The sequence below is a fragment of the Pezoporus occidentalis genome, unplaced genomic scaffold (genome assembly GCF_034315485.1).
Source record: "Pezoporus occidentalis ecotype Australia unplaced genomic scaffold, CSIRO_AGI_Poc_V1 ctg57, whole genome shotgun sequence".
NCBI lineage: Eukaryota > Metazoa > Chordata > Aves > Psittaciformes > Psittacidae > Pezoporus > Pezoporus occidentalis.
The window spans coordinates 5,164,957-5,183,768 of NW_026915910.1; the positions used below are offsets into that span (position 1 = coordinate 5,164,957).

General features: G+C 41.5%; 1 protein-coding gene across 9 annotated transcripts in view; it reads right to left on the reverse strand.

The window, feature by feature from the left end:
* The window catches only part of PKHD1 (PKHD1 ciliary IPT domain containing fibrocystin/polyductin), a 250,411-nt gene that overhangs the window by 224,842 nt on the left and 6,757 nt on the right, over positions 1-18,812 (reverse strand). For all 9 annotated transcript variants that reach the window (XR_009968457.1, XM_062638531.1, XM_062638533.1 and 6 more), the window contains exons 5-18: positions 18,247-18,346; positions 15,218-15,275; positions 13,818-13,896; positions 11,536-11,610; positions 10,546-10,610; positions 9,501-9,540; positions 8,851-8,921; positions 6,927-7,028; positions 6,564-6,659; positions 5,357-5,492; positions 4,402-4,516; positions 3,270-3,545; positions 2,432-2,521; positions 1,347-1,440 (exon numbers count right to left, since the gene is read on the reverse strand). Coding sequence is in view for 8 of the 9 variants with exons in the window: in XM_062638531.1 (XP_062494515.1) it covers positions 1,347-1,440; positions 2,432-2,521; positions 3,270-3,545; positions 4,402-4,516; positions 5,357-5,492; positions 6,564-6,659; positions 6,927-7,028; positions 8,851-8,921; positions 9,501-9,540; positions 10,546-10,610; positions 11,536-11,610; positions 13,818-13,896; positions 15,218-15,275; positions 18,247-18,346 (1,397 nt within the window). In the remaining variant the exon portion in view is untranslated. The remainder of the gene's footprint in view (positions 1-1,346; positions 1,441-2,431; positions 2,522-3,269; positions 3,546-4,401; positions 4,517-5,356; positions 5,493-6,563; positions 6,660-6,926; positions 7,029-8,850; positions 8,922-9,500; positions 9,541-10,545; positions 10,611-11,535; positions 11,611-13,817; positions 13,897-15,217; positions 15,276-18,246; positions 18,347-18,812) is intronic.

Sequence of the window (18,812 nt, forward strand, 5' to 3'; positions counted from 1 at the left end):
TTAATTGAGCTGAAAATACTTCATATTTGGAAAGAATTTATGATGAATTATTATACATAATCATCCAACTTTTACTCTTGCCTAGGAATCTATTTGGTTTCTGCTGAACACAGGACACTGGGATAGATAACCCTAGGTCTGAATGTGTGTAGCTGTTCTTTTATTTTTCTGGCATCCATTCACCACAATTTCACTATTGTTTTGTCATCTTTTAACATTATCTACATTTTATAATCACCAATGAAAATACAAGTTCTCGTTCTTTGTGTTGTTTGTTACACATTTATTTTTATTCCCACTGTACTATTGAACTATTATTGGCTTTCAGCTTGTTTTTCTTTCTTTCGCTGGCAGAATTGTAGATTTGGGATCATAATAAAAATATCCAGTTGCTACTTTCATTTTTCTGCATAAAGCTTCCTTCCCTCTGCAATTAAAGTTAATTAATTATTATCCTCCACTAGAGAAATCAGTCACAAAATGTAAATATTACTGACTGGGACCTCTTCTCTCCATACCAAATACAAGAACATGATACAAAGTCTCCTACTTTTTGATAGGATAAGTATACTGTTATTGGTGTCAGACACAGAGAATGATTTGGGTTGCAAGGGACATTTAAAGGCCATCTAATCCAACCCCCCTGCAATGGGCAGGGACATCTTCAACTAGATCAGGTTGCTCAGAGCCCCCTCCAACCTGGCAGTGAATTTTTTCCCAGGGTAGTGTATCTAACAGCTCTCTGAGCAGCCTGTGACATTATTGCTGGAGTTCCCTTCTACTAGCATAGCTTTGTGATGTGAGTAACGCCTTAAATGTTAGAAAATGATTCTTGATAATTTAAATATGTTGGGTATTTTTACAAAAGCAATTGATGTTTTACACTTTGCCTGGCCAGTCAAGTATACCGCAGATATTTGCACTGTTTCACTTTCAGTCATCAAGAAACATCAAAAGGAAAGACCTGCAGAGTCAGAATCAGCACTTTCCACAACCTGAGCTATAGCTATGGGCTACACCAGATTTGCTTCCCCAGGAGACATACTGAAACGTGACTAATTTCACATGCCCTAGAACTTGCTTATTTTGTTTCTACCTAATGTTTCTAATAACTAAAAATATCACCTGCTTTGATAAGTGTGTTACAATATGTCATACAACATATTACAGAAAGAATCTCTCATTATTAATCATGTTGGTTTTGATATTAATTCCATAAACATATGTATGCATTTAAACGCATTAAAAATGTAAATGTACAGTAATTAAAAGTTTAAAGCATGTTTAATTCACAAAAGGAAATAAATTCTCACAGTAAATAATGATTATTTGTCACAGATTGGTACCTTCTTTCTCAAAGCCATCACGGAAAAGGATTTTAGCAGAAGTTGGCTCAGTTTCACATCCTACTGAAAGAAGTTCCTCTATTGCTGCTTGCACCTTTAAAAAAAAAAATTAAGAAAATGAAAAGCAGTCATAGTACCAGGGTGTCAGGATCATTTCAGCAGACAGCTGCATCATACGTATCACTACATTTTTCATAAGCTAGGGACTGGTGGCAAGGGAGCTCTGAACAACCATGTAGTCAAATGGTACAGAATAAAATTTAGCTCAGAGTATGAACTTCCATGTCTGACACACACTCTTCAGGTGTCCAGAAGCCTCCTGGTGCAGATGTCTTACATGAGCACCTACATGCATCTACATCTACGTGCCCCTCCAGGCTCTGTCAACTGTGTTGACTAGATGTCTAATGACTATCGTGGAGGTATCCCCCAGCAGAGACAAGGCAGTGATCATCCTCCTATACTCAGCATTGCTGATGCCTCACTTCAAATACTGTGTTCAGTTCTGGGCCTCTCACTACCAGAGACATTGAGGTGCTGGAACAGGTCCAGAGAAAGGCAAGAGAGTTGATGAAGGCTCTGGAGCACAGAGCTGATGAGGAACCGCTGAGGGAACTGAGGTTATTTAGGCTGGAGAAGAAAAGGCTCAGGAGGGACCATACTGCTCTCTACACCTGCCTGAAAGGAGGTTGCAGTGAGGTGGGGGCTGGTCTCTTCTCCCAGGTAACAAGCAATAGGACAAGAGGTAACAGCCTCAAGCTGCACCAAAGGAGGTTTAGATTGGATATCAGGAAAAATTTCTTCACAGAGAAGGTGATCAGGTATTGGAACAGGCTGCCCAGGGCAGTGGTGGAATCACCATCCTTGGAAGTGTTCAGAAAATGTGTAGATGAGGCCCTCAGTGACATGGTTTAATGGTGGACTTGGTAGTCCTGGAGTAATGGTTTGACTTGATGATATTAAAGATCTTGCAAAAGACCTTTATCTCAGGTTCTGGGCCAAACGCTTAACAGTAATCAAGTACCAGAGCTCCATCAATGACACCCCTCCACTAGATGACTGGGTGTCTGTTTAATGATACCTACCTGGTGAGCTGTAGCATTTGTGGGGATCATTCTGCGCAATGTGTTATTCCAGGAGATACTGAAATACCCTGTACCAGACACAGTCAGCACCTGGCAAGCAAAGGAGGAAACAAATAAATGAAAACAAATACAATCTGCATGAGACTCACAGATTTCAAAGCTGGTATCTCCTAATGAGGAGGCTTTATGGCCAGTAATTTGACTTTTTAAGCCTCTATACATCAAGAGTACCTTCTGCTCTTAAACTGCTCTTGTCCTTCATGGTCTCTTCTGACACAGGCCTTGAGGTCCTGTTCTTATACTAACATGAGCACAAGGGATACATGACCTGTGCAGACACACTGGCAGCCACAAATTGTCCCTAAGGCTTTCACTAGAAGTTTGAGGGTTAAACCACCAGGAAAAATTTCCATCTCTGATGCTCTGAATGCTGAGCATTTCATCAAGATGAAAGTTTTAATCATCTGACTGCAATATAAATTGACCAGATAACACAAACCAAGTATCACTAACAAGGGGAAATAAAAACAAGGGGAAATAAAAACTATCCCAAACTTGCATTAATTAGCAATAGTTAACAAGGTGAGGTGTTAATGTGTGAGATAAAACCCGAGGCAATTCAGCATTGCTTACATTTTAACACATGAGCAGACCATAGGGTTTACCTATGCCCACCAATGTTTGTAAAAACCACAATCACCTTCAGCTCAATGTTATTCCCATCAACTATCTCAGCGGTTTAAAACAAATCTAGCACCAACAAGGCCTTTACAATTAGGATTTCCTGCCATCCACATCAACTGAATGAGGCTCTTAGGATCAAGCACACAGCACTAACCTGCACTTCTGGAAGACGCAAGGCATGAGCACGAATTTCATGTCTCTCTATGTAGTAGTTGTTCACCACGTGGGGATTCAGCCATGTGTTATGTATTTGGACTCCAACTCTCATCCCATTGCTGGGTGCCTTTCCATGATGCAACGCTTCCAGGTAGTACCTTCTTTGAGCAGTTAGCTCGATTTTTTTGGATTTTGGCTGCCATTGCTCACTCCAGTTCTTCACCCAGTTCTCGGACCACTCTGAATTGCCAGCAGGGAGAGAAGCTATTTTCACCTGTGTCCAGAACAACCAAATCAATCCGTTAGAAACATTTCTGCAGCCCTAAAAGACACTATGACCAATACCACAGGTCCAAAAAAAAAACACAGTCTTGTGCTTATAGCTGATAGCAATGGCTTGGTGGTTGACACATTTTTTCCTGTCTACGGGGAAAAGCCATCATCTGAAAAGAGCTTTGGTTTAGAGTTCATTACCATAAAGAAGATAATTGTTACAGCTGACCCTAGCCCTAACAACAGTTCCCTATGCAGCTTCTAATAGATTACTTCAGTTATACATCACGTCTTCCAAATACAAAAGAAAGAACTATGTCTGCAGCCTTCTGGGATGTAGTATGAACCATTAATAAGACCAGTAATGTTACTTTTTTTTTAATAGATAACTTCTTTATATTTCTTCTAGCCCTGTTCGGTTAGTAGGCTTAAAAATAGCCCACAAAAATAGTTCACCTTCATTTATAGCAACCTCTCAGCTTTACAAAATTAAGGACCAATGTTTCCAGAGGGCAAAATTTCAACAGGCAAAAAAGGATGCAAACTGAGGAAGTCAAACAACAAGTTTCCTGGTTCCCTTGTACAGATCATTAGCAATGGTGATGCGCTCAACTAAGGAAAAATGTCTTCCAGAAAAGATATTCAAAGGCTCTGGATGCACGAATGAGTTTTTAGTAAACTGAGAGGCTGATAAGGCCAATGTAAAACACCAAATTTAATCATACAGATTTCACTCTGCAACAGACTTATAATAAGGGACAATTAGCAAATTAACACTGGGAAAGCACCTACTTATGATTCTAATTAAAACTATTTCCTAGCCTCCTCTCATTTTTTTTCTCTGCCAAGAGTAATACCTTATGTTCTGGATCTTGGGACAAACTGAAGTAGAGAGATGCTGGACCATCTGCCTGAATCCAGAAGGTGTAATTGTTGGTCTCAGGAGCCACAAAAAATCCATGAAGCCTAGAGCTAAGTAAAAGCAGAATATACAAATATTATAATATACATAATATACAAAAAAGTTACTGCAAAGAAAACCCAGCCTCATGTCACTTCCACACATACAACAAATAACAAGGAAAGACTGAGACCAACTTATAACAAAAACTCAGAGACTGTAAAACTGAAGAAAGCCCAAAATGACCCATTTTCACACTAAATGCTGTTTACGCTTTACAGAAGTTCTAAAAAACAACAAAAAAAAAAACAACTCTAACAGCTCCATGAAAATAAGTATGGTTTTCTTGTTGGTCACTTTTCTCAAGCAAAGTCTTAACCATGAGCAGGCACGAAAAGGATCAAAATCATGCAGAAGTTCAACTGAGAAAAACACAGAAAAGACAGAAAAATGAAAACATTTGTACGTATTGCACAGCTTCTCAAGGGCATATCTGAAGAGGCAATGGGCAGCAACACGGTTCACATATTTTTTTGCAGCTTGGGGAAAAGATTATTTCCGTTAACTCCACCTGTGCTACAGCTGAGGAGCTGGCCCTCTACATCTGTCTGGAGCTCCACCCAAAACAGTCTCTAACTGGAGCTCCTTCTACCTCTGCAGCAATTTCTTTTGTGGTATTTGAGCACATCTAGCCCAGGTAGAGCAGAAATACTGAGTGAAAGCAAAAGGAGGAAATACAAAGCACTTCACTGCATGTTTTGAGGTTTGAAAGGACCTTGGAGCAGAAGGTTTGTTTTGATTTATAGGAACTATGCAGTAATGCTCAGCTATACAGAGCTGTCAGGTGTTATCACCTTAACACCGCTAGTAACTTCTCCATGGCTTCATCTCTTTTTAAGATCATTGAGTACCTGAAGGACTTCTTTTCCCCAGTCAGAAATCCTACTGGGGAGCTGGCATTATGTACAAACTGCCATCTATACCCAGGACCTGCTTCTGTGAGATCTGAGGCATCATCCCAGACTTCAAAGACAAGACCTCTGTTTCCTAGAAAGTTAAAACAAAAGTGTTCTCAGGAGCAGACAAAAAAAAAAACCAAGAGCACATTCTAGAACCAGTGGTGCAAGAAGGCAGCCCAGAACAGAATATTTCAATAATAAACTGTTTCTGTTTGAGGGCCTGTTTTCAGTCAAAGGCAAAGCACAGATCTTGCTTTAAGGAACTTGCCCTACCTTGAAATTCTCCACCCAAAAGAACAAAAATCTGTAGAGGGTAGAGCATCAAACCAAGCTCACATCTGCTTTTACAGGAAAAGGCACTAAGATTACTCAGAGCCAAAATGCCTCATTTCATGCACAATAATTTCCTACTGCAAAGTTCCATTCAAGTGATCTCCACAGAAGCTTCTACAGTAGCTCTAGTTCAGCTATCCTTCCTCTAAATATCACCCATACTTTTACTCATCATTTTCCACAGCCCAGCACACCAGGCTGGTCTTCCTCCCACCATTGCCCATCTATAAGTGACAAGCTGTGCTCTCTGCCTTGCCTTTCTTTGCCAGAGAATCAGAATATTTCGGTTAGAAGGGACCTTTAAAGGTCATCTAGTCCACCCAACCTGCAATGAGGATCAGGCTGCTCAGAGCCCTGTCCAACCTGTCCTTGAATATTTCCAGGGAAAGGATATGTACCACCTCTCTGAGTAACATGTGCCAGTGTTTCACCACCCTCACCAACAGTTTCTTCCTTGCATCTAGTCTGAATCTATTCTCTTTCAGTTCAAACCCATTACCTCTTGCCCCAGGTCTTATTAAAAAGTCTGTTGCCATCTTTCTTAAAACCCCCCATTAGGCACTGTTCTAAGGTCTCCTTGGAGTTTTTCTCCAGGCTGAACAACCCCAAATGTCTCATCAGTCTTTCTTCACAGAAGAGATGTTCCACCCCCCCCAACCACTTTTGTGACCCTCTTCCCCATCATACCTCAGAGAAACTGGTTTCATGTTGAAGCAGACAGTGTTTTGCAAAACCTTGTTTCTTGGCTGCACTCATCACCAAATGATTTCTGCTCTCTATTTCCATGTGTGTTTGTTGGGACCATGTAGTTGCTTGAATACTGTACCTGGCTGGGGGGCACCAAGCCTCTTGCCCTTGATGACAGGCTCAGTGGTGCATCTGATTTGCTTGGGAGAGACATGCTTGACTTCACAGGGGACACCTAGCAGCAGGAAGAGGAGACAGGTGCTTTGTGAGGCTTGGAACACAGCTGAGCTGTGGCATAAACCCATCTCATTGCCAAAGGAGTCAATATTTCAGTAAAAGCCTGGGCTTGTGATATCATGCAAGAAACTGGCCCATGTCCACAGTCAGAATAGCTGGATCTTCTGGATGATGAGTCCTAAAACTCCTGCCTTGTTGAGTTTTGTGATCAGCACCATGACTACTGTATTGAAAAAAAAAACATCTCACACATTTCTCCTCTTACCTGCAACAGTGACCTGCACCGGCTCCTCAAAGAAATCCCCCATGACAGTGATGTCAGTCCCTCCTCCAAGACTCCCACCAGCTGGGAACACAGAGCTTATCTCTACAGAGGAAAGAAAATCAGAATCTGAAAACAAGCATTGAAAAGGTCAATCCCAGCCCTATTTCTGTAAATGCCAGCAGTGCACTTGCACTATTTCCAGGCAAAGCAGGCTCCTGTGAATGAAGCAGGCATCTCTCTGCTCCTTCACGGTTTTTTTGGCAAAGGCTGGGATTACACCAGGAATGAACAACATGGATAATTTGGCCGCCTGACAGGAGAAACACTGCAATGCTTGGACTGTTACTTAGCAGTGGCTGCATGTGTCATGCTTAGTCTGCAGAACTGTATATTCTGTGTTGTGGAGGAGCTCTGCAAAAAAACCTTGCAAAACTTTTAATCCTTTTGACCTTCTCTGACTCGCTTCCCAATTTAGCCTATAGGTTTATATGTTACAACACTTTCCAATTGTCCTTTGGGATTCAGAGACATAAGGAAAGAGCTGAACATCTGAGTGTCCTCACCATGAGAGTCTTTCAGAATTTATCCATTATAGTCATGCCTTTCCGCACTAGAAACCCTTTTTTCTTTGATGACATTACTCACTTTGATGTTTTATTGTAGCCACTCAATCATACTTATATAGTTCTGAAACAAAGACTGATACAAAAGGTGAGTGACCTTGGTCTATATCTGTCTTTTTTTGTTTGTTATTAGTTTATCTGGTATTTAAACTTTACTTTTACAATGTTAACCACTGGCCAGCACAGTAGTCAACTGGATAGATCTGGCAGATATTGTTTCTGATAGTGTTCTCCCAACAGCCAGCTTCATGCAGGTTTATTTCGTTTTACTGTGCCTCAATTGGCAAATAGGGACATAAAATTACCCCTCTTTACAAAGTGCTTTACATTTATAGGCAAAACAAGCTATATGCTATAAAGAATATGGAAAACACAGACATGCATTGGCAATTTTTTTTTTAACACTTCTGAACAAAACTGCTGATGTACGGAGCGTAAGGGACTATGCATTCATTATGTTAATTTCAGCCAGTCTTGACGGGACCATCTTGGTGACCAAGTGGTCTTTCGCCTTCATGTAACCTCTAAGGACAAAGGCTGCCCTGTGCTCTGCAGTCCCTTATCCCCTGCTTCTGCTTTGGCTGTTGGACAAAAGCCTTGCTGAATCTTGGACACTACTTGCATGACCATAATCTTGACTGAGTGCTCAAGATTTCATTGTCTGTTGTCTATAATAAAGGTAGAAATGCCATGTGGAGATTACTATTGTTAATGTACAATAATTATATTTTTTAATTAATGGATGCAGTAACTTGCCTAAACCATTTATCTAGAACTCAGTTCTTGGAGGGGCTGAACAGCATCCCCTCCTTATAGCTGATGTAGAATCTATCTCACCTTAGGGTCTGCATTTCTAAAATATCAACCTTACCAAACACAGCGTGATTTAAAGGAAGAAGTTTCTCAAGATGCAGGATCTCAAGTCTATAACTGATCTTACCTGAAAAGGAACAATAAAGCAACATTATTCCAAACCCTGCCATACTGCTGTTCTCTGGCTGATTGTCTCAGGTTAGGCTGACCTAACCTGAAAGTTCAAACATGTCCCTGCCTGAAAGGAACACTAACTCTCTGGGGATGCAGGATACAGCCCATGGCAGCGCACCCAACCTTAGCACATAAATCTGCTCTTGAATTTTTTATCTGTAGCATTTTGTGTAGTCAAGCCCATACCACAGGAGTGTCACACCCAAAATCAGGACACAACAGGATTACTTCCTTGAGAAAAGGAACAGTGAGAGGTCTTTTCTCAGACCATTGCCAAAAGACAGCGCCATCAGTTATGTGGATCAGTGCAATACCTGAATGTGTTTGATACAAGAAGAGCTCCTGTTTGGCACTGATGAGCCAAGCACCTTTGTGTACTGCTGACCTGCAAGAAAGAGAAAATGCCTGAGGGATCCTTGGCCATTTAAGTTAAAGTAGACCTTCTTTTGGCAGAGCAGGACACTCACTTTCCAAAGAAATAGTAGAACATTTCTGTAACATCCAACACACCTTTCACTAGGACATTAAGGCATGGATTCAAGAGACTCCATTAGATAGCTGAAACTTTTTATTAGAAGTACTATCCCACTTGTAAAGTATGGTTCTGACACTGTCAAAACACATTCTTATCGTATCCTTTTATGGCTAAATTCTCTCCCATTTTGATGAATATTTAAAAGCGAGGTGAGAGGATTTTATTCAACTAGACTTAGCAGATGACTTATGTTTTGGGCACTGAAACTAAAGTATTAAAAAACAAAGCAGAGATGCTTTGGGAGAGATGGCTTTTTTTCTCCCTTTTCATTCCCAATCTGATGATCATCTTAAGATAGCAAAACCTCATTTCTAAGCAATGATACACAGGATTCAGTGAAAACATTATGTACTTATCCTAGATCAAATGCAGCTGTGTCCCCATGCAAAACCACAGAAAGAGAGGGAAAAAAAATATTCTTTTACTCACTTTCCTTTGTTAAAAACAGAGAAGCTGACATTGTGGGACCCTGGAGGAAGGAAAAGTAATACGCTTTATGGCAGAAGTGTGTAGGGCTTCATGAAGAGTGCATCCTATCAAACAATGCCCAGGTCTCCTGGGCCTGATTATCCCCTTCCTCACACTTTCTTACAACAGTGTAGTTGCGTTAATTTCAGCAGAGTATGTGTGTGCAGAAACTGAACCAAATAACAGCTTAAGGATCTTAGAGCCTTAGACTTCAGGTAGGCACTATACTGTAGGATTACATATCTAAACCTACAAGCTGAATGTCAGGAACAGGGTTTGGTTGTCTAAACATAGAGTGCTTCATGTCATCTTAGACCTTCTGTATCCTAACTGACCTCATTTGCCATGCTAGGAAGGTTCAGATCTCTTTCGAGACCTCCATTAACACTGACATCCCATTGGAGAGCTCCTAGATACCCAAAGATATCTCAAAACCTCAGAACCTCAGGCTATTGATGTTTGCCATCAGTGCCTACATGAGAGCTAGGTATCAATTTCTGTTTCAAATATTTAACTCAGATAATCTTTCCCAAGTGGAAAGCTTGCTGCTCAAAGCCTCCAAAAGAAATCAGAATCTTCTTTAGAGTGCTTAGAAGCAAAGAAAAATTAAAGGGATCCAACCTGTTACCAGAGAGACCATGGATACCACCAAATTTATTCCTCTAATAAAACAGAAAAGCTAAGGTCTGTCACATACAAAAAAGATTAAAGTAAAAGTAATAAGCAGCAAAGACAACAAATCACACTGCTGCTGTTATTGTTCACATCATTACATGGTTTCACTTGAGCACTGCACTTGTTTTTCTCCAAGGCTGTGAAGAGGATGCAAATCATTGCATTGACTATGATGAAGACTTGCAAGACTTGATGTAAAGTAGTTATTGTGGGCTCAACTCTGAGCCACAGTCTCAACATTGGAAGCAAAACTCATGACTGACACCCTTCCTCTACCCTCTGGAGTTGCAGGAATAGCAGAAACCCATGATTTTGTCCACTTGCCACCAACCTATGTGGTTCCCTTCCACCCGGCATTGCAGGGTTCCCAGTTCATCTTCTGCCTGAATAGGGTAGCTGTGGAGAAACAAAGGATTTTGCTGAGCCTTGGGAGGAAAAGAAAGCAAAATACAGTGAAAATCATCTAACCAAGAAAATAGGTGGGCTAGATCTAAACTAGTTAGACTTGGCTCCCTTTAGAAACAAGTAACAGGTGAGATGGAAGAGGAACAACCCATCTCCCCACTGACAGTCAAGTGCTCAGCAGCTTAGGAGGGTATCTCCCAGCTTGACATAGTGCTCCATCTTTGCCCTTTTACCCTTGTTTCCAGTAGCTGATCCTACTGATGACCTTCAGAACCACCATATGAAATAAAAGCTGAGGAAAGACAAGTCCAGGCACAACTGAGGATGAAAAGGAGGACACGCTTTTCCCCTCTACTTGCTCATCAGCATGTCCCTCATCTGAAAAGAGGAACAGGTAGCAATTAAAACAGATATGCTTGCATTAGACTAAAATTCTGGAGCCAAGGAATGATACAAGTCCCATCATAAACTCACATTTTCATTGAAGTCCCCCTCCTGAGAGCCAGGAATAATTTTACAGTGCAATAAGAGGGTCCACTGAGGACCCCAGGAGAATTAGCACTGACTTTTGTGGAAGCAGGTTTTCTCCTGGTTCCCTGTAAAAGCAATTTCCCCTTTTCCATGGAAATGACTACCACCTTTTGGAGTCTAAAGAGTTGAATGGAACAGATGTGGCCAGGGCATAGTGTATCACCTCCAGGCCAGAAAACAGGCCCCAGGAATGCCTGGTTAGGTATGGTTAGAGCCACAGAGAGCCAGTAGCCCTCATCCACCTATGTCAAAGACCATAAGATCATCTCCCCATGATCTCTCTCCACCTTAACCCAAAGAGCTCCTTCAAAAACGAAGAACTAATTTGTACACAAGATGTGCTGAGCCCTTGTACCAACACAAACCAAAACCAACAATAACTGACATGCTTCCAGTTTGTCTGTCAGCAAAAGAGCAAAGGCTGGTCCATCCATCTCCTTCTGCCACAAGGATAGCTGGCCTGGGTGAAAAATAAACAGGAAAGATGAGATATGAGGTGACATAGATAAAGCTTCACAGATAAAAATCTGATTCTGCTAATATTGGAGCAAATGTTTTCAAATGGGAAGGAATTTCTCTTTACTTTTATCTAACATTTATTAACCTAGAAAACCAGACAAGCCCTAATCTCTTATCTATTCACCTGCGAAATGTATTCCCCAAATACTATGAGAACTGCGCCTCTGTAAAGGTGACAAGCCCATCTTCTAGACATCCATGACAGTTCTTTATGATCCAATACCTCCTCCCTGTAGGGAAGGGTAGGTAGTCTGAACTTCAGGAGGGCTATACTCACCCCTGCCTTCCAGAAGAAGCAGGCAGCACAAGTACAAAATCGTGCTTGTACAGTCATATTGCTTCAAGATGCAGCTCAGCCATTCCTTGATTTCAATGAGGAAAAATGTAACAAACAACCTCTGCTGAAATCACCCAAGCTCCTAATAGCAAATTCAAGCAAATCCCCACCTTACAGAGCCAATATGGTAAGGGATAACTTCCACTAGACAGGAGGAATCAAGTAGGAGCAATAAATTCACAATAATTAGCATAATAAGCAAAGGTTGGCAATGTTTCTTTGAGAATTAACAGGCAATTAAGGAAAATATGTCATTAAAACCTGTAATGCAAGCCCATGCTTCAAAGTGTAGTTTTATGAAGTTTTAATAAAAATAGTTTGCTTTTATTAACACAGCTTGCTGATAGCTAGATATCTTTCAAACATGAACAGAAAAAAAAACATCAGTGCTGTGAAATGTCTGGTTCAGCATCATTGGACCATTGCATCCCATACAGAGTGTGGAAAAGGGTGCAGAACACACTTGAAAGTACAAAAACTATTGGTGCTTGCTCCAAATCCTGAATCACTGGAACTGAGCAACAGACTGCTCTGGTCACGTTCAAGTCCCCACCTGGTATGTATTTACTGGCGCACCAAAAATGGGCAAAGTATTCATGTGAAGCTACAATGTGAATGTCTGGTATGTAAAGACTTTGAGGCCATTTCCTCTTTGACGATAGTGATGTTAAGCTGTAAATTAGTAATCTTGCAATGGAGCATGCAGGCACGTCCAGCCTGTAGTCAGACAGACCAGCCTTTCATCCCACTGATCAAAGGTTTCACAGTGCCACTAGAGTCAGGTGAAACAATAACTAATATCTAACGAAGGATACTAATGTGCATCCAGTGAGAAAAAGTGTAGGGCTGACAAGTGGGTGCAGCTGGTAAGGCAGGAATCTGCACTGGACTCTCATTCATGGTGGCAGACAGTTTAATTACTTGGCAAGGGACATTTCCGCTCAAACTCATAAGTAGTTAAAAAGCATCTAGTGGTCAAATATCTGCTGCTACAACTAATATTTCTAACTACTGAGAACATACACCTTCTCTGGCTACTGAAATGATAGCTAAAATGCCAGCACAGTAACTATAGATTAATAGTTTACTTTTAAATTCTCACTTGGGGTTAGTTTTTCACTGCCATTGACACTCATGCAAGGAAATCATAACTCAGTAGTGAGAACACTTCCATACATATGGAAATACATATGACAGACAGTGGAGTCAGTGTTCATGCTCATTCTAAATTCACCGGGCTTAAAGTGCTTCTGTCCTGAAGTAAATGTTTTAAATCTATCTGCTTTCTTCTGTTGCACGTAACTACAGAAGCAGCAGAAAATGAAAACCTTTGAGAACAAGGAAATGACCAGAGAGGGTTTAAAGCAGCGAACAACAAAGCCTTTGTCTCAAAATACTTCTGCTTTGTCTTCGGAATCACCAGAGCATCTGCTTCAAGCTAACAGTTTTTCTAAAAATGCAAATGGAAGGGAAAATTTATTTAACTTTTAGCTTCTGACATTATTTTAATTAGTTAAATTTTAATTTGCTAGCCAAAGTAAAATCTACAGCAACCAGATGCAATTACAGTACAATTCACACTGAGCTGTGATTGACTGTGCTGCCAGTAAACAAACCAACTAGCTTAATGGACCAGTTGCAATTAGATTAACAAAGTTTGCTGGAGCCCAACTCATGAGCTGCAATAAACCACAAAGGAAGTAAATGGCAATTGTGGGCCAACTGGTTGCAATTTATTGCTGTCAAGGAGGTTGATGTTAGAAATGCCAGTTTACAGGGACTGGGTCAGAAGGCTGCCTATATGTAATTACCCATCAATATAATCCACATTGAAGTCCAGGGTCTCATATCTTGCAGCAATTGTCTTCCCATAAATCTCTATTAAATTTCCTGTTTAAAAGGAAATGGAAATTGAAAGGAGACTTAAAAGCAGATAACTTATTTTCAGAGTTTCTGAGCTGAACAAAGAAAATTCTTGTTTTTTACTGATTTTGCAGAGAGGCACCTCACTGGCTGCACTGATGGCTACTCTCAGCTTCTACAATAGTTCAAGGTGAATTTCCACTTAATTCAGTTTTCCCAAAACACACACCTTTGTTTCCCACAAAAAACTCCATTCCTGACTTTTTAGCAGATCTAGTATTTATACTGAGAATACATTTTCCTCAACTCTTTTGTTAACTAAACCCCACATTCTAGCTCCATTCTATGGTAGAATCTCATGAGGCAACCAAAATTACATCATCAGTACACTAGACAGGGTCAAGGTCCAGCAAAGGACCTCACCATATACATGGTTAAGCTGAATCACTCACAACACTCCCTTGACCACATTGGTGACAGTTTGGTTCAGTTGCCTGCGTAGGGTTACCTTAAACCATTTGAGCATTCTGTTCTCCCAGTGTACCTCCAAAAAGGAATGAGTCTTTGTAGTTGTGTTGTATCTACCTGCTCCAGGCAGGTCACTCATGCTCCAGGACACCTCAAATAGCACTAGACACTTAGTGTTACTCTAGTGTTCTTCACTTACTACCCTGGGAGGTCAAACACTGTTACCACAAAGAAACTTCCATACAGACACCCTAAAGCATGGCATGAGAATCTGGAGCTGCACTGCCCCTGAAAATCACTGGAAACGAGGGATGGACTTAGATTGAGGAACATCTATGTGAGCTGCAGGATCCACTTTTAAGAGACCAAAATGTTTTGATTGAGCTGAACTTGGGAAACCAGCATTTCAGTATTTCTCTAAAGCAGCCTGCAAACACAGAATAGAAATAGGAGAAAAAAGGTCTTCTATACACCAGTTAATTGTGCAGACCAAAACCAGTGACCATCATCTCATGTAACTTTAAAGTCTGATCTAAAGCGCCATTAACCAAAAGGTCTGTATGGCATTATAATATCACCTAATAGCTAATTCTTCTTAAAACTGTTGCTAAATAAAGTCAGATTACTCAGTTTAAATTGATTAGATCTGTTGAACATCTCTCAGGCAGAACTGGGCTGCCAAATGTACCAAATAAACTGGTCACTGTGTGCTCCTCTCTACCCTTGTGCAAACCCATTTTTGTGTTCAGCATGATCTTAGACATTAAGTTCCAGAGGTGCCCATTTTAATCCCCAGCAAGACAGACCCCTCATAAGGAGAAAGACAGTATGGAAGCTCAGATAATTAAAGTGGGCTCCAGCTTAAAGAGAGGTCCTGTACCTGGGATGCCAGATGGTGGACTAATTTGGTAAACCACAGGTGTCTGAGCAGCAGAGAACTGTAAAGAGAAATTTGTAGTTAAATGGCAGTCATTTTCACAGCAGTCCAACAATATCTGATTACACATTGCTCAGCAGAGTCAGCAACCACGTTTCAGAGACTTCAGAGTTGATCTTTGAAGCAGAGCCCTGTTCTGGGAAGGGAGTAAAGAGCAAATATCTCCTTCTTACCCCATCCGATTTCAGAGTATGGCTTACTGCTATTTTAGCATCCTCTTTTGCGCCTAAATTGTCCACCCTGGCTTGAGTAAATTCCAGAAGATACAGTTTAATACACGATAAAGCTAAGCCATGCTTTATCTGAAGTTGAGACCTCCATTTCATCTTACATTATGGCACCATTTTTGTTCCCAATAGTATAATCTTGAAAGCTATTTCAACATCATATAAGTGAAATGCTTCAGCTGGCCTTTAGCAAGCTTGTTGCAGCGTAGCAAAGAAAATGTTTATCTTGGCCCATCTTAATGAAGTAGAATACATCAGAGGTGTTTTTGTGAAAGCACTACCTTGACCTCTGAGGGAGCAGCAAGGAAATATTGAAAATCTTCTATGGGGTACTATTTTTGACTTAGAGTTCAAGAAGGGGCAGAGAGATTGTGCTTTGAAGCAAGCCTCTCAGAAGATAGGGAGTACACAGGGATACTTTCCAAGTGGAATAAGGTCATCATCAACCTCCCAAAGTAGCTGAGACACATAGATACCTGACCCAGCACATGCTTTGGCTGCATTTTCAACAAGTAAAGCCCCTTTTCTCCAGTTGACTCTTGACTTACAGATGCTGCTGTTAGCCCAATAAATAGCGTAAAAAACTGAAAGGAGACCTAAATCAAATCAAAGGCACGTTTGCACATATTGTTAGGGGTTTTTTTCAGAGCTTTCTTTGAACTCCGCTCCCTTTCAAAGCTCAGTCTTTGCCTTCCCTCCTCCTCATGGTCATATAAAAAATGAATGAGTAGCCATAAACTCCCTGTGGTGATGGCCACTTCTGAGAAGCAAAGGCGGCATCACACCATACCCTGGGCTGGAGCTGATGTGGAGAAGCAGCCAAAAGCAGCAGAAAAGCTAGGGCAACTGGCTGACACAAGTCTTCCGAGCTGTTCAGACTTGTTGCTGCCTGCAGCGGGCTTTTTCAATCTAATGTGGAAGCAAAATTAATTTTTGATACGCATAGCTCCAAGGTCCCAGCCCCAAAACAAAGAGACACATTGTGTTTTATTTAGCTTAGAATGTGCCTCATTAACAGCATCCCCTGGTGATTTTTCATCAACTCTCTAAGCTAGCTGAACCACCCAATGACTCTTTGGCTTTAATGTGCAATTTTCTGAACACGCTGGGTTTTCTTGCTTGATACTCAAAGTTAGCATAGAGGTGGGACGTGACTTCCAGGCACACCAGGGTTTGTCCCAAAACACACAGCCACAGTTAAGGATTCTGCCCTGCAAGAAACCCTGACACGATTCTCATTAATTGGTCTAATACCACCATATGCCACAACCTCTTGAGACAATGTGCCTTTACACTGAGAGCCAAAGGAAATACTGTTTGATGGGGGGGGGGGGGGAGGAAGGGTGGAAGGGTAGCAAGCTCTCAAAGTAACTGAGCAGCAGATACAAAATCACAACTGAGGTTTGAGCTTTTGAAATCTTGCTCATCTTACATATGGAGAGGTGTCCTACACCTGAAGAGATAGAATCATAGAATGGTTTGGGTTGGGAAGGACCTTAAGGTCATCTAGTTCCAACCCCCCTGCCAGGGATGCCTCACACTAGACCATGTTGCCCAAGGCTCTGTCCAGACTGGCCTTCAACACTGCCAAGGATGAGGCATTTACTACTTTCTCTGGGCAATCCATTCCAGTGCCTCACCACCCTCACAGTAAAGAGCTCCTTCCTTATATCTAACCTGAACTTCCCCTGTTTCATTTTGGACCCATTATCCCTTGTCCTATCACTACAGTCCCTGATGAAGAGTCCCTCTCCAGATATCCTTTCCTATAACAAGCTGTGCCCATGGGATTTATTCTTGCCTATGGTTACCTGCCAATGCAGACTGTTAGCTGCCACCCTACAGCTTGGAGGGTAACCCCAGAATAAACCAGTATAGCATCTGCTGACACAATAGAGTCTTCTGAGTGTGTGGCTTAAGTGCAGAGACAGATTAACGTGGTGTCCTGGGTTCAACAGTAGCAGTCATTTTTCTCCTTCTTGGTAGCTGGTGCAGGGCAGTGTTTTGACTTTCAGCTCAGGAACAGAGCTGATAACAAGGATGTTTTGGTTTGGCCAAGGACTTTGTGAGCCTCATGCTCTGCCAGGGAGGAGGGGAAGCTGGGAGGAAGAAGAGACAGGACACCTGACCCAAACTGACCAAAGAGGTATTCCATACCACAGCACGTCATGCCCAGGAGGTAACTGGGAGTTAGTCGGAAGGGCTGGGAGAGTGTGGGGTTGGAGGAGGTGCTTGGTTGGGCTGGGGGCAGCAAGTTATCAGTCGGCTGGTGGTGAGGTGATGTATTCTCTTCCCTTGTTATTTCCTTTATCATTATTATCATTGGTGGTAGCAGTAGTGATCTGTGTTATACCTTAGTTACTAAACTGTTCTTATCTCAACCCGTGGGATTTGCATTCTTTTTGATTCTCCTCTCTGTCCCTCCGGGAGTAGGGGGAGAGAAGGAAGGTGGGGGGAAGTGAGTGAACGAGTTGCCTGACTGGGTTTAAACCACGACACGTGGACCCAGATTTCTGATTCAGAAAGACCTCTTAGGTCACCTATTCTACCTAGTGCCACTGATGAGTGCCTCAGTGCACTTAATTTTTTAAGGGACAGAAGGAGCATCCCGACTTCTTGTACTGACATTCAGACACACAATAATGAGAGAGAATATTTCAACACATTCCCTGTGATACTAGGTCTCAAGTTTGACTTCAACACCTTGAATTAGTTATCATGACTTCATACTCGCTTGGTGGTTACCTTGAAAGTGAAGCTTTCTTTCTCCACCTCAGTCAGATTGTTAATCACACGTCCTTTCAAGATCACCTCCACATAGTACAAACCTTCCTGGGGTGAAGACCTAGGTGCAAGAAAATGTGTTATGCTGTGTTATTTTTATACAGATTTGGTTTATGTCTTTTAGGAAATGCCAGGCCCTTCAAGGTTCTCCATTTTTCACAGGTTCACTGAGGTTTCAGTAGAGCAAAGCAAATTTACACTGTGAACCCAACCTCAATACATGTGAACCTGAACTCTAAAGCTACAATTTAAAAGAAGCTACAGTTAAGTGCAGAAGGTGATAAGACTGCAGAACTCTATCTAACTTGTACATTAATGCAAAAAAGACAAGCTCATTAGACATGCTCAGACAATAATTGTTATTCATTAGTATTAAACTAACCCAGGGTTGCTTGGATCTACAGGGCATCTTGATCCTGGTTTGTAAACTAATGTTGCATCATTAATGCACACAGTTTCACAGCACAGCATTCAGCAGAAATAACTCCCAGCCAAATCATAGCAGCAAGAGATGGAAGAGCCCCATT